This window comes from Poecilia reticulata, linkage group LG5 (assembly GCF_000633615.1).
Source record: "Poecilia reticulata strain Guanapo linkage group LG5, Guppy_female_1.0+MT, whole genome shotgun sequence".
Lineage (NCBI taxonomy): Eukaryota > Metazoa > Chordata > Actinopteri > Cyprinodontiformes > Poeciliidae > Poecilia > Poecilia reticulata.
The window spans coordinates 32,199,712-32,215,488 of record NC_024335.1 but is presented as its reverse complement, the minus strand read 5'-3'; the positions used below and the strand labels follow the sequence as shown (position 1 = coordinate 32,215,488).

General features: G+C 38.9%; 1 protein-coding gene across 4 annotated transcripts in view; it reads right to left on the bottom strand.

Moving 5' to 3' along the window:
• Positions 1-15,777, bottom strand: part of shq1 (SHQ1, H/ACA ribonucleoprotein assembly factor) — a 96,938-nt gene that overhangs the window by 46,480 nt on the left and 34,681 nt on the right. For all 4 annotated transcript variants that reach the window (XM_008410596.2, XM_008410595.2, XM_008410597.2 and 1 more), the window contains 3 exons: positions 10,677-10,834; positions 9,424-9,477; positions 5,643-5,766 (listed from right to left, as the gene is read on the bottom strand). In XM_008410596.2, coding sequence (XP_008408818.1) covers positions 5,643-5,766; positions 9,424-9,477; positions 10,677-10,834 — 336 coding nt within the window. The remainder of the gene's footprint in view (positions 1-5,642; positions 5,767-9,423; positions 9,478-10,676; positions 10,835-15,777) is intronic.

The following is a 15,777-nucleotide window of genomic DNA, read 5'->3' as shown; positions in this document are numbered from 1 at the left end:
TTTTTATCATATGTTAACATAAAGGCTCGTTTTGAAGTATAAGCTGCTACTTACAGGCATTGCTTCGAAGAACTCGACCTGGAATGCGGCGTTCATAACAGACACGTGTGTTCATCTGCTCTACYGCTRKCAAACAACCGCACTGATTAAATAACATAAAAGTCAAGCAGTTSCCTAAAAGTCCAACAGAYGGCAGCAATGCACCATGCAAAACAAAACACCCACAGTTTACAGGACACACTTCCTGATAAAGAGCCCCCTGATGGTTGAAGAAAAATCCACATATAACCCGGAAAATACGGTACATGAAAAAAAAATCTGAATGCTTTCTGGTATTGTTCAGGGGGCCGGACCAAATGTGGAGGCGGGCCGGATTCGGCCCGCGGGCCGTTGTTTGGGGACCCCTGACGAAGATCATCATACACTTTGTTATTAACAGTTATATGGCATCCTGACTTAGCGGATAAGTAGGTTAATGAGTTTTACACGGGCGTGTGTTGTTGTTGACTGCAGCTGCAGCTAGACCCTGCTTTAAACACACTTTGAAACCAAGACAACGCGTGTATATCTATCTAGTTATCATATTATATCATATTAAAAACAATTTAATGACCTATTTTCGTCATAACTTGTTGCGTATGCTGAACTGACAACTCCACTGACGGTTGGACTTCTTAAAGCGCATGCGCGGGCATGCGTACTCACTGCATGTATGCTATCCTGACAGCGTATGGCTATCTGACAGAACACCAGCCCTCGAGGACCTGGATTGCCCAGCCCTGCTCTAGACACAAGCCAGGCCAAATTTCTGTGCTGTTACAGTTTATTAGGGGAGAGCCACATTACTCATTTGAGCATAATGCTTGAACTATGAAGGGGTACAGCAAGAAACATGAATAAACAGGTTTCTGACACAATTCTATGTTGACTGGCATGTTTGCATGCTTGTTTGTTGCCTGGTTGGCTTATGGATGGACAGATCAACAGGTCTGTCCATCCACCAACAGTCGCAACTATTTAGCAATGGAAATCAATAAATTCAAAAAGTATTTTTGCATACTTGTTCCTTTTATTCAATTTCCAGACTTTATGAGGAACCCAGAACAAAGCAGTAACTCCTACCAAAAGTTGGGCTTGAGTATTAGATTTTGTGAACTGAAAAAATATATTAGGTTGAAAACAGAAGTAGATGTTCAAACATAAGAGAAAGACAGTGAGGGGCAAGAGTGACAAACTGTCTTTTCTCTCACACTCCCGAATACTAATCTTCCTACTCGGTGAGTCGATGAAATGCTAATCAGGGGCTTAAAAGGCCTCTAATTTGCTGTCATTTACCAGTGTTAGAATTGTCACCAGCAAGATAAACTCAGTGTGTTTACATTGTCGACTCTTCACAGTCTGCAGAGGCTTCTTCCTTTAAGATTAAAGATATCAAAGTCAAAAGTCCACTTTCCACTAATTCATGTTCCCCTCCCTGGGGCGTAAAAGCCCAGGTGAAAATAAATATACTAAGTATATAACATTTTAGCATACTTTAAGTCAGAGTAATCATGAGTATAGTTCAAGTTCGCTTAGGATTGGTTAACTTGAAGTATGTTAGAACAACTAATTTTGTGCTTAGTGTATTTTAAAGTAAGGTAATTTTATTTTTAAAGCACATTTTCAGCAACAAGGCAATTCAAAGTGCTTTACGTGAGTTAAAAGGAAATACAAACAAAATAACAAACCAAAGGAAAATAGAGGAAAGAAAACTAATCTAATGTTGTTCTAAAGCAGTGGCTCTCAAACTTTTTCTCCTGGGCCCCCCCAGTGGTTTTCAAACTATTTCTGCCCTCCCCCTATTGCTTTCAAATAGCTGTCTGGTTGAACGATGTGTGTGAGCGAAGGGGGTGGAGGGCAGAGACTCCCTGCTATACTCTGCCCCGGCTCCAGACGAACAAGGGGGGGGGTCAACATTTTTGGGGGCAACAGCTGAACATAGACAACAACACCAGTAGCCTACAAGCTACTTGTTAACTAGCTTAAGTTGCGGTATTGATAGCTAGTCATCTTTTAGCTAACATTACCTGCATCCAACAGCTTTACTCAACTCAGTCGGTTAGTTTTGCGGAAAAACTGTGAAAAGTTCTTTGCGTTTTGCTGGTTTGCTGCCATGATTCTAACACACACCTACGTAGCTCTGCCCAGCAGCAGGTCTCCTTCACTGCCGCACAGGTGTAAACCCAGCGCGAGCGTCGTAGCGCTCATGTTGCGTTTAAAGGAAGCTCGGAAAAACAGGTTACAACATGTTAACAACGGATTAAACCGTTTTAACTAGAGGTGTGCCGATCGATCGGCCACCGATCATAATCGGCCGATTCCCGTGAAAAAGTGTATGATCGGTGATCGCCGATCACGGTCTGTTGTTACCGATCACCTGCTTCTCATTTCGCAGCCTGCCTGTGCAGCTGGTCTCCTCTTTCCTTCACACTGCGCAAACGCGCAGCAACAAATCCTAAGCAATGTGGAACTATAACGCACTGAGTGAATGGGGACGTTTGCGTGTTGCGGGGGAAAATATGGGGTGAAATGGGGTGAAGCAGGTCAAAATGCATCAACACGACGAACATAATATGGCATAAAAACAATGCCATACTTGATGGGAGTTTGGCGACATCAAGGCTCACTGCAGTAAAAAAGACATATGGAGGATCAGATAGCAGGTAAAGCAGCGCACAGCTTCAAACACTCACCTGGATTAGCATGACGGTCAGAAAGCTAAACAAATAACCCGCAAAATTATTTAAGTCTTCAAGCTGGGTTGCAAGACGCTGGTTCTGCTCTCACTGTTGAACCGCTGCTCCGCGCTACAGGTAGTAATATTTCACAGACGGAGCACCGCTTCTGCTCCACCTGGTAGTGACTCTCACACCGAACCTCTGCTTAAAGCTGCAGCATCTAGCTTAAAAAAATACATTTTACATACGTATTACAACTTTTGCTGTCCTAACATGAGATACATAATCTCTGAAAAAATAATCGATCTCCCTGTTCTGCATAATTACTCCGCTCAGTCAGAAACAGCCACTGAGAACTAGCAGTAATCAGTTAGCCGCAATGCTATAAGGAAGTTTTCATTCAGTAACTCAGGATTGTTTATTGTAATGGATCCTGTATTTGCCTTTTAATGTTAAGTTTTATACTAGAATTTTTTTGGCAATGTTGAGAGGTTTTATTTTGGCTCTTTACATTATTTAGTCTCTTCAGAGCCTTCCTATGTTATCAGTCTGTTAAAGATAGTATTATCAATAGCAGTACAATTTGCACAATGCCTGTTTTGTTTAATTTTCTTTTTGGAAAAAGTTATTAAAAACAAGTTTTTGTCTAAACTAAGGTGAATTCATAGTTCCTTTTCCCACATAATGTAACCGGTAGTGTTTATAATTAAAAAAGAAAATAATTATGTGATCGGTATTGGTGATCGGCCCACATGGGTGATCGGAATCGGAAGCGGCAGGAAAAAACCTGATCGGCACATCTCTAGTTTTAACTGCTGATAAAAGTGACAGAGAACACAGATATGGGAAGTGTGCAAGCCCCTACTGTATCAAATTGAGAGGAATATCAGAGAGTTGGCCATTCTAGGGTAAAAATCCAGCCCATACAGAGTTCGTTTTTTTGTGTGTTTTTTTTTTTCCATCCAGATGGCTTCCCATGTCTCCCCCTGCAATGGCATGGTGCCCCCTCTAGGGGGCGCGCCCCACAGTTTGGGAACCTCTGTTCTAAAGTATGTAAACTAAGTCCTCCTGTTCAGGGTTGCTAAGTATCTAGTTCCATTTCTAAATAGTGAGTACTCTACAATTTCTGATAAAATAAGCTAAAGAGTGACTGATCTAATTCCTTTTCTGGGTTAAAGTGAGTACTCCACAATTCTGTAAAGATGGCACCGAGTGACTGCACCTATGTAGCCTTTTCTCCCTACTTAAATATTACCTTCAAACACCCAATGAAGCACTTTCTGCAAACTGTATCCAGCTGTCAACATGCTTTTGCTTGAAAACACATGGCGACCACATTGACTATGCCTTTTTGGTAGCATCCTGTCGAACCCAAGCAACATCCCCATCCTTCCTATATTTCACAGTATGACCCAAGATAAATAGTATTTCATTTTAATGTCTGCTGTCTAGTAGATACACCAAAACTAGTTGTGTTTCCATGATAAATGTGTGCAAAACTTTGTCAGTCAGTATTCCACTACAATAGAAAAAAACACAATTTTGCAATTGTGGTGTTTCCAATAAATAAGAAATGCCATTAAAATCACACAAAAATAAGTTTGTTCACGATATACAACATTAAAAAACATGTTGCGCCATTGTCCTCCTTCCACTTCCTGTTGCCTTTTGTCTTTTCTGCCAGTAGTAACATCCATTGATCACGACTCATTCAATAATACGGCAAATTTCAATACAGCTGAAAGACTGACTAATGACTTACTCATTTAGAATGAGTAACATTTAGAATGAGTAACTAAGTCACTCTACTTACTCATTCTAGTTTTTGATAAAAGCACAAAAACATTTTATCAAACATTTAAAAATGCAAATGTTTTTGTAATTCCAAATCAAGGTCTTCAGTAGGCATCAACTATCTGAACAATACACACATTGTGCAGGATAATGCAAAATATATTCACCACACCAAGCTACAGCCATCTAATAATAGGCAAATAAATAAAAATAATCCAAGTTAAGCAAATATATATAACTGTATACTTTAACAAAATACACAGGCAATGCCGCACATAATTGAACAGTCAGCAATTTAACAAAACATTTCTATGTTCCCCAGTTAAGCTCAACATTAATCCAAACTGCTCAAGTAGCACATGTGAACAATTAAAAGAAACAATGTTCTGTAAAGTCTGTAGGGGAATGTAAGAGAAAAGTAACACTCACTCATTACTTGTAAATAAAATCCATGCGTCTGTGCTAGCTGTTAGTCACTCGTAGCGCTCATAGCTAGTCTTTAAAATGCCTTACAAAGTTTGTCAAAAGTATGTACATTTTGATTGGCTGATAATTCTGTCAGTCATGCCAACTATGGCCTATTGCATGGCATTTTTGTCAAAAGGGTAGCTGAATTTGTACAGCAGGTCCTGAGGCAGAGCAGCTCGCCAGATGCGTGTGAGGCACTTTTTTAAAAAAGATTTTATTGGCTTTAGTGGCCTTTATTTGATAGTTAATTGACAGGAAAGTGGGTAATGAGAGAAGGGGAAGACATGTGGCAAAGGTCGCCAGGCAGGGAATTGAACCTGCGACAGTCGCATCGAGAACAAGGCCTCCATATGTGGGCTGTGCCTAACCCTGCACCACCACAGTACACCCCGTAAGTCACTTTTTAAAGTAGGAAATTAAAGTGAATATTCAATAATACAAATAAACAACATGTTTGTAAAATAAAAAATGAAGTTATAGATATAATTAAATATGAATAAGACATTTTACACTTTTTCTTTTCAATTTTCTACGGCTAGCAGAGAAGACAGCCCACCACTGATGGAAACATAGATACCGATGCTACTGGTTTTCTAAAGATAACGGGTGCATTACTAGTCCCTTTTAAACTTTTAGGTTGTGTGGTGCTCTTTGGTGACTCACCTGATTGTAAAATCTTAGCCGTGTCACAAACTGACAAGGCCACTAAAGCAAAGTGTCTGTAGAGTGGGTAGCACAAAACCCTCCGTCCAAAGGACACCAGGACATCTCGTGAGCAGCTGTAGGTCTGCAGAAAACAAAATGTATCCCACTTTAAAGTTAATATCTACTAAGAATTCAGCTGACAATTGGAATCAGAGCTGACATCCTGATTGGTATGGAAGTTGTTAGAGGGAAGAGGTCTTAAATGTGAAGTTAGATCCTAATGTCCAAAGTGAAGTCACCATTATTGCCTTTGTTTGTCTAACCGGGTTTCAAAGTGTCCAGCAAGTGGTACTGTGGAGTAATTCTAAGCATTAAGCCGCATATATGTGCCATCATATCTGCGGAACAGCCGTTGATCCCAATCTTATTCACAAAGAAGAAGGAGAGAAGCTGGGGGGTCGGACTAGGGGGGGCTAGCGTACCGTTGAGTGCTGTGGAGGGGGGCGCAGACGGACGGATGGGGGTGGACAGACTGCCCATCCGTCCGCGTACTGCAAGAAGGGGGAGGAGGTCTGACTGTACGCTAACTCCACCGGCCCCCTAGATATGCTATTTTATTTATATAAGTATAAGTAATTTCCACTTTTAGTAATGTGTCTACCAGAGGATTCCTCTGGTCATTATCTTTCATTAGAGTTTGTATATCAGGTGTTGTCCAAGTGTGCTATTTGGAGACTCCAAATGGAGACTCCAAATAGCACACTTGGACAACACCTGTACATCCTCAAAAATAAACATGTCCAAAATGACATTTCTTTTTTGTGCTATTTTGATCAGTCTTGAAATCCACGAGTAGAATACCTTATTCTATAGATTTACTGTATTTTCCAGTCCATACATTCAACACAAAAAAATAAAATGAAAAATCTGGGTGAAGCAAATTTCTTTTTTAATTTTTGTGTTACAAACATAACTACAAACTACTTACAGTTAAAGTATTTTTGACTGCAAAAATAGAAAATTTAGCTTGTCATCTTCATAAAGAGACCAAGCTTTTGCAAGAACTCCAAATTGTGCAAGAACAGCAGCTGATTCAATTTGGGTATACCTTTTCAGCCGTTTTTGGTGATTTAGGGAGTTAGGTTTAAGGGGCTAAAAATAATAATACAAACAAATATATATTTCCTAAAACATCTTCTTAAAGTAAAGCTTTCAATGAAAAATTGAATCAACATGTCAAAGCTTTCCAAATGTTGGAGACTAGAAATTTAGAGTCGATAGGCAGACATCTAATAAAAATACACAAATAAAAATGACAAGAACTTTTTTCTGCCACACATTTAGTCCCTCGGATTTTTTTTTTACATTCACCATTTCCTCAGGTTAAATAGGAAGGTGATGAAGCTCTAATTATTCCCAACTACTCTTTCATAGAGTGAACCAAAAAGGGGACTCGTAGTTCTTGAACATTTCTGCGACCCTGGTCTCTTAATCGCTACCTCTTGTTAATAACCGCATGCCATTTCTGCTTTAAAGAACTCATACTCAGAAGAGAGAAACACACATTTATCCAGGCTTCCCGCTCTCTTCTCCTCTTGCAAAGGATGCACCGCTAGCTTGCGGAATGTGTGTCGGCAGGGATCGTACCCTTCCCAGGGGCTTGTTTTAGCAGAAGTGTAAATAAGGTCTGTTGCTGCTGCTCGCCAGGGGCCTCTGGAACACCAGCTCAGTCAAATGAGGACAAGTAAACATGAAGTATAGCACTGTAGAGGAAGGAGTGTGAGGCACCAAGTGAGAACTAAAAAACAGATATGGGAGTGAGAAAACGGTGATGGTGACTCTCAAACGGGATGCCAGTCAAAGACGGAGGTGGCTATTGTTGAGATTAAGGAGGGAAGAGAAGATGGAGCTGGCGGGGGATGGAGGAGATGCTACGCTGATGGAGGCAGACAGCCCTGCCGACTGCCTGATGAGCATTAAGAGGGCTGCCAGGCCAGCGAAGACCGTTCAACAGTGGACAGTGGATGTGTCCGTTAGTTCAGAGGAAACCTGACTTTATTTTTAATTGCTATAGTGATTTAGTGATATGAATATAAGTACTCTGCAGTTGCTTCTCAAGTGGTTATAAACTCTTTTATGCCCACTATCTCAACCTGTGCCGTACAAATACAATACTCACAAAAAAACAAGATAATCAGAAAGGAGGCTGGAAAACACCATCCTATCCAAGATGCTGGACTCAGATAATGCAGCTACATCTCCGAATACTAGGATTGAAGATATGATGGACAGACTGAGAAATAACATCTTTACTAAAGTGGATATTGTTGCTGAAGATTTGCACTCTAAGATTGCATCTTTTAGAGGGATACTAATTCCCCTTTTCCACTAGCTCCAATCAATCAATCAATCAATCAATCAATCAATCAATCAAATTTTATTTGTATAGCACATTTCAGCAGCAAGGCATTTCAAGGTGCTTTACATAATTAAAGAAAAAATAAAAACAGCATGTAACATTGAATAAACAGTAAGAAAGAGAGAGATTTTGAAAACAAAAAATAAATATATATATATATATATATAAAAAGATTAAAAAAGATAAAAACATACTTTTGTTATGGAATGTAAGCGCCTGTCGTGGCTGGACTCCGCCGTCCGTTTAACACGGATATTATCCAGGCCCCGTCGCCTAACAGGACAAGGTCTCTAACCTTGCAGCACCAGGCTCCGTCCACCTGTCACGCGAATTTTTGCACTAGGACTTCGTCGTCCTACATGGATTTTTGTGCACTATTTTTTACCTGTTAGAGTCTAAAATTTACAGGGTTTTTCTGTGCGCACAATGACCCTCAGTCACTCGCCACTTTTACATCATTAGAAAGAGGAATAAAAGAAATTAATAAATGGATAAAAAGTAAAGATAAAAACATCAAAGACATCAAAACCCCACTCTAATCCTAATTTAGCCATAAGCAACTCTAAACAGGTGGGTTTTAAGTTGAGATTTAAAGGCACCCAGTGTTTCAGCTGTCATACAGTCTAGTAGTCCTGGCACAACTCTACTCGGCTTGAGTAGAGCCGAGTAGAAAAATGCCAGTGTTCCCATTGGCATTTTTACGAGGCCGGTCCCTACTTTGGAGTAGGGCCAGCTCAGCAAGCTAAGCTCCTGTTCACTGATTGGCCGTGGGTGTGGTCAGAGGTAGCAGTAAAGACAGAAGAAAAACAAACGTCGCAAAATTTCAAACTCGCTGCAACATGGAAGCGATGGAGTTTTTTTCAGCTACTCTATACCATTCACAATCCATATTTAAAGTTCGTATCAATCATAACTACGTAAAATGTAGTTATAAAAATAAAAATGTAATTATGACATTTTAAAGTCATAATTACAGTAAGTCATAATTGTGTCTGCCCAACTTATAATTATGACACACAAAGTCATAACTATGGGATAAAAAGTAAAATTTTTACTTTCATAGTCATATTTATGAAATATAAAGTCTTAATCAGAGAGCTGCAAAAAATTTAACTCAAGTAAGAGAAGCACTACTTCAACATATTTTTACTCAAGTAAAAGTACAAAGAAGCCATCCAAAAATTACTTAAGTAGGTAAGAAAAGAATTTGGTAAAAACTCCCAAGTCCTGAATAATAATCAATTCACCAGACAGACCAGCTAAGTAGAAATTTTGGTATTTGGTACATGAATGCATATGAACTGTAACATTCATTCAAAATGACTTTTTGGAGTCACCATAAATATAATTGTTCAGTATTAAAAAAAAAAGTAGCCTCACCTCCAGCCAGCACAGAGTACCGCTGAGCTTTCTGATAGTCCATGGTGACTCCACCTGCCGGGGAAATGAACACTTTAAAAACAGAGGAGGAACATTTAGAGGAGGAGTTTTGATACAGTCTGTCTCTATTTTACAATTTCCCAAACAGAAAGAAAGTTAATCTACTAGTGGTGCACCAATTTATCAACCAACAGATTTATCTGCGCTGATCTACTTAATTTTGGGAGATTGGCCGATACTTGCATGTGAAGCTGATCTGTGAAGCTGATCTTATTCCCTGATCTTATAAACCTCAGCAAAGGTTTAAAAATCAACCACTGCTCTCTTCTGCTATACAGCAACAGAGATTTTACTGACAAACTGGCCCATCAGGTCATGCCTGCAATAATCACCCCACTGATGCCAGTGGGGCATCAGACAGTATTGTCTGATGCCAACTCAGTGACTTTTTTTGCTATTTTTAGCAACATTTCAGACTAAAAATCAATAGGTATTGGCTAAAATCAGAATCAGCAGGTAGGCTTTGGTAATCTCTGAGCAGCCAGAAGGTGGTAATCGGTGCATCTCTTATCTACAAAAGGTGGTGATTTAATAGTCAAAGATAAATTCTCAGTATGTGGTATCAAACACTTCAGCCATGTTTTGAAGCATATTTCACAACACAATCAGTCTGTACCACCTCACAGAGGTACAACACACTGATGGCCAGTGTGAGCCCTTGGATCCGTTTGTAATCTCAGGGCTTCCAGAAAGAATGGAAATTATTATTTAGGTAATTCTAACTGACCCAAAGAGAAGTTTGGTCTGATTTCACTTCAGACAGGTGTGTGTGTCTTTATCTGGTGTATGTAAACTTCTGGTATTAATTGGAATTGTTGCTTAACAGTGCACAGTTGGTAGCACTGTTGCCTTGCAGCAAGAAGGTCCTGGGTTTAATTCCTGGCTTGGAGCCTTTCTGTCTGTAGAGTCTGCATGCTCTCCCTGTCCATGCGTGGGTTCTCTCCGGCTTCCTCCCACAATCCAAAAACATGGCTGTCAGATTAATTGGTCTCTCTAAATTCTCCTTAGGTGTGAATGTGCATGACTGTTTATCCTGTGTCTCTGTGTTGCCCTGTGATGGAGTGTCCAGGGTGACCCTCCTTCCCGTTGACCGCTTGATATAGGCACCAGTATCCTTTGTAACCCCAGTAGGGATAACATGTAAGATAATGAATGGATAGATGCTGCTCACCAGGAGTTGCCTTCACACTTACACTGTGTTCCCCCTCTGCAGAACGCACTGCATAGGAGTACGCCAGCAGGATGTCAAGAAGGCTGAGCCATGCTTGGCAACGAGATGTCTTGTCCAGCAGGAAGGAGCGGTTTGTGAATTTTCTCAGCTGCTCTTTCTCTTCATCACTAAAAGAAACGGCTGCAAAAAAAAGGGGATATAATCATAAAATTGACTCTAAATGTTGTGCACACATCACTGGGTATGAAAGTAAGCTTTAGCTCTGCTTTAGTGTTCCACACCAAAACATTGTGTGTTTCACTGTGTGTTTCAGTGTATTCACAACCTTGGACTTTCTCACAATCTTTATAACCTTAGTTTTTTATGTACTTCAGTGTTTTTATGCAACAAATCAAAACAACAAAGCAGATAAGTGTAATGTGGAAAGAAATGTTTTCTAAAATCTAATTTTGAAACGTTTTGGTGGACCTTTATAGTAAGTCCTCTTATTCAATACTTTGTAGAACACCCTTTTGCTGCAGGTACAACATCAAGTCTTTAGGGGTCTCTGCTATGGAAGAAATCACATTTCATTATTAGGGAGGGACAATAAACAAGGAAATTTCTTAAGAGCAATTTTGGGGGCTAGGGGGTCGGCAAAGTCACAGTGAAACGTAACGTAAAATGTGGTTTAAAAATATGTTCAAGTTGCAGGAACAAAAATGACTAGTAAATGGCAATGCATATCAGACATGTGTTTCCTCAGTAAATAAATTGTTGAGACCTATAGAAGTCAAATGTTTAGATATGAGTTTGGTTCAGTGTCACTGATCTAATCTCTGCTAGACCTTTAACAAATGTAAGGCTCTGAATAAAAACAAGTTTTAATGAGTAACTCCACTTAATAAAATTCCTCATAAATATTGATTCATTGTAGTGGCTCTCAATACAATGTATTACTATTATTATGCATTATTTAAATTATAACTTAAGTTGTATATTTTGAAACGTTTTTTGGACTTTCCAGGTCCTGGATGACTGAGAACAAGTAGGTAAAAATAACAAATATATGGAAAATATAACAAACTTAAGGCTCAAAGCACCAGGGTTTTTCTAGAAAAATATTCAGATTTTATTTTGTGGATTTAAAGATGGTAAGAAGCAAAGGCATACTTTCTTACAGGTTTGATCTCTGTTTAGCTCTGCTATCTTCCCATAAATGAGCTGGTATTTCTTCTTCTGAAAAAATATGATGCATCCCCACAATATGACACACCCACTAGTATGTTTCACCATGGTGATGGTCTGTGACAGACTGGTGACCTGTCCAGGGTGACCCCGCCTCTCGCCCGGAACGTTAGCTGGAGATGGGCACCAGCAACCCTCCCGACCCCACTGAGGGACAAGGGTGTATAGATGATGGATGGATGGATGGATGGATGGATGGATGGATGGATGGATGGATGGATGGATGGATGGATGGATGGATGGATGGATGGATGGATGGTGCGGTCAGGGTGATGTGTGCAGTTAGTTTACCACCAATAATATTGGCCCAAAAGTTACACTTTTGATCTCACTTGACCATATATGTTTCTGTGTTCCCAACAAATTCTTGTTGTGCCTTTAATTCAACAATGGCTTTCAAAAGGCTCCATATGTAGTCGGAACTGGGATAATCGGAAAAATCAACTGGAATGCCCCCCAAAGTTGGAATCCCCCTCAGCAAGCAGGGCAAAATCCAACTACTCACAGTTATGATTTATAAGACCAACTTTGGGTTTCAATATGGCCACTTCTCTCAACAATAATAAGACATGGTGGGAACATGTTTATTTTACAAGACACACTTGCAAGAGTGCATCTAAAATCAATGCTTCATGTATCGCTTTTAAGACTTAACTGAACAAATTAAAAATGGGGTTTGCTTATGGAAAGTAAAACTTGCGACAGCATTCATAAGAAGTATTGCAAGTAATGGCTCTGGGATTCACATGTTGAAATCCTGACATTTCAGACTATGCTAATGGTATGCTGCATAGGTTTGATTAAGTGTTTTGCTCTTTAATGTTCCCGGGGTGTTGTTTTCCTTCCACTTAATCATCTACAACTCTATGCTGGCCTTTCACAAAGTTTGTAGTTGTAAGTCGACAAAACAAGTAGTACTTTACTGGGTTGGTAACACTTTATTTGAAGAAGTGTTCATAAGACTGATATGACACTGTCATAAATATGACATAACACCTGTCATGAACATGAAGTCTTTATGAATATTTGACTATTATCATGAAGTGTCATTTGGTAAATTGTGACACTTTAATGCAAAGTTGGCACTTTTAATTGATTTTTAATACAACTTTTAAAGCAATTTTGCATTAAGTGTCATTATTTACCAAATGACACTTCATGACATCAGTCACAATCATTCATAAAGAATTCTTCATGTTCATGATAGTGTCATGTCAGTCTTATGCACACCCCTTCAAATAAAGTGTTACCTGTGACCAGCATGTATCAAGATAATAAGACCTGATGTATCGCTGCAGGAACAAACAGCTTAATCAAAGCAGATCTAGTGTATTAAGTCTTTAAGACAATGTCTACATTGAGTTGAATAAATATGAGATGCATACCGTTTTGCTAACTACATGTTCAAGTCTGATTAAACAAAATTAAGCTTTCCATACAGAAAGCAGTGCTAAACTGCTCCTTCTCAGGGGACCTACAGCATTTCAATATTTCTGTTAAAACACATTCAATGTACCAGCACAATACAATTAAAATGAAAAGTAAAAGATTACTTATCAGACTTTGTTTTTCAGTTGAGAAAAAATGTATATCAACAAATGTCAAATGTTTTGTATTTTTTGTCACTCTGAACTGAAAGTTATATTATATAGCCATACAGTAGAGTGAAATACTTAAAGTCTTTATTTCTGGTCATTTTTATGATGATGGCTTACAGATAAAAACTCAGGATAAACCACCTCATCCTAGCACAAAAAGGTTTTATTGAAAAACACAGGTTTTTCACACTTTTGTAATTCCAATTAGTGTAATTTTAAAATCAATGAAAATGCATCTAATATTTGTGTCAGTCGGACACAATCCTGGGGAAGACTACTAATTGAACAGATGTTCAGAAAACAGTCATTTAGACTCTCCACAAGGAAGGGAAGTTACAAAAAGTCATTGATACAGAAGCTGATTGTTCAAAGTTGTGGTAGCACACAAGGTAATTTTATTTATATAGCACATTTTCAGCAACAAGGCAATTCAAAGTGCTTTACATAAATTAAAAGGAAATACAAACAAAATAACAAACCATTGTGTTTTCACAAGAGAAACGGGGTGTGGGAAATGTGGATTCATCCCCATTTAACAATAGTGACATAATATTCTGATATTGTTCAGGCTTCATTTGAGTGTGTATTCACACTAAGAAAATTCTTTGGTTGACTTGTTTGGTCTGGACCAAAAGAGGACTTTATTTTTTTCATTTGGTGCGGTTTCCTTTACATTGTGTTTTCTTTTTTACATTTTACATGTAAAAAATGTAAAATGTACAACTACAATTTGTAGTAGTTGTACATTATAATTTATAATGTGCTTTACTACAATTTGTAAGTAAAGCCACGTGGGTGACGATCATTACTCCCAGTGGGCAGAAATGAAAATCAAACTTTGGAAGTCCTGCTTGCTGCATTTGTCTGTGCACATTTATACTATTACAACTGCGACACCATTTGGGATGTCACGACCAGCTCATAAAACTCAATGTAATATTTTAAATTTTTGAACGGCGTCTGCAAATGCTGAATGAGATGAGACACTCTGCATGTCTTAACCCACAACATGCTACTAATATCTCTAAGCAGAAGGCATCAAATCAAGTACAATAGGGCTGTATGATACGGCTGAAAAATTTATCATAATAAAAGCATTCAATAACAGTCGATATCAATACATATTGATTAGCTTTTTTATTTCAAGTAACTGAAATACTGCCAAATTGATGACATGACCCTTCTTGTTTTATTCAGTTTTCACTCCATGCTGTTGTTTTTTATTTTTAAGTAGTCATCAGGCACGATGGCAAAACCAGATAGTGCTGCTGCACCAGTTACTCAATAGGTTGTTGCTAGGCCACCAAAGAGTGAGTGAGTTAGTCGATGCTGGCTGTGAGACGTTGAGCAGCTAAAGCCTACATCTCCCAGAATACTGTGCAGTTCTCGATCAGAGTTCGGTGAAGTTATTGAAAATTCTAACAGATGTATGTTCTCTTTATATTTATCAATAAAAAATATGCTCTATATACCGTTAATGATTTATTGCCCTGACCTGGTAGGTGTAATTTTAATTTGTATGAAAAAGATAAAATGTTGACAGTAAATTCATACTCACACATTGATTTGCAAGTCAAATCAATTTGAGGAAGACCCCAATTGTAATATTTTCATTCATGCCCATGATAAATCCATGTAAGCATGCTAAACAGGTCGGTTCATGTAAATCACATATGTCAAAGTCAAGGCCCGCGGGCCACATCCGGCCCGCAAATCAATTATCTATGGCCCCCTGAATGATATTTAATTACTATGAGAACCGGCCCGCAAGCCAGAGCCGCCCGCTCGTGTTTTGCCTGCAAACACTACATTTCCCATAATGCAACGGTAGCCCGCGAAGTGACTACAGCGCGCCCAAACGGCTTCATTATTCATCAGCTCAGAGCCTCACCCCGAACATTGATGAACTTGTACAAAAGATGAGACACCTCCAAGTATCAGGCTCAGCCTCAGACAAGTGAGCATCACAGAGCAGTAACGTATTTTCAGTTTATAATGCATGCACTTTGATTTATGCATTTATGTTGATATTAAGAAACATATTTTGTTTTTAAAAACAATTAAATTTGTTGCTGTTTGCCTCTTGAAAAATGTTTTCCCTTGAAGTTACTGACAGAGCCATAACAAAATATTGCTTTATTCATTTAATCGTTAAATAATACACTCTGTTAGGTCTTGGTTCAATAGGCTATGTGCAATCATTTCAATATGTTTTAATAAACATTAAACCAGTCCGGCCCTCGGCTTGTAGCAAATTTGTTTTTTTGGCCCTCTGTGTATTTGACTTTGACATCCCTG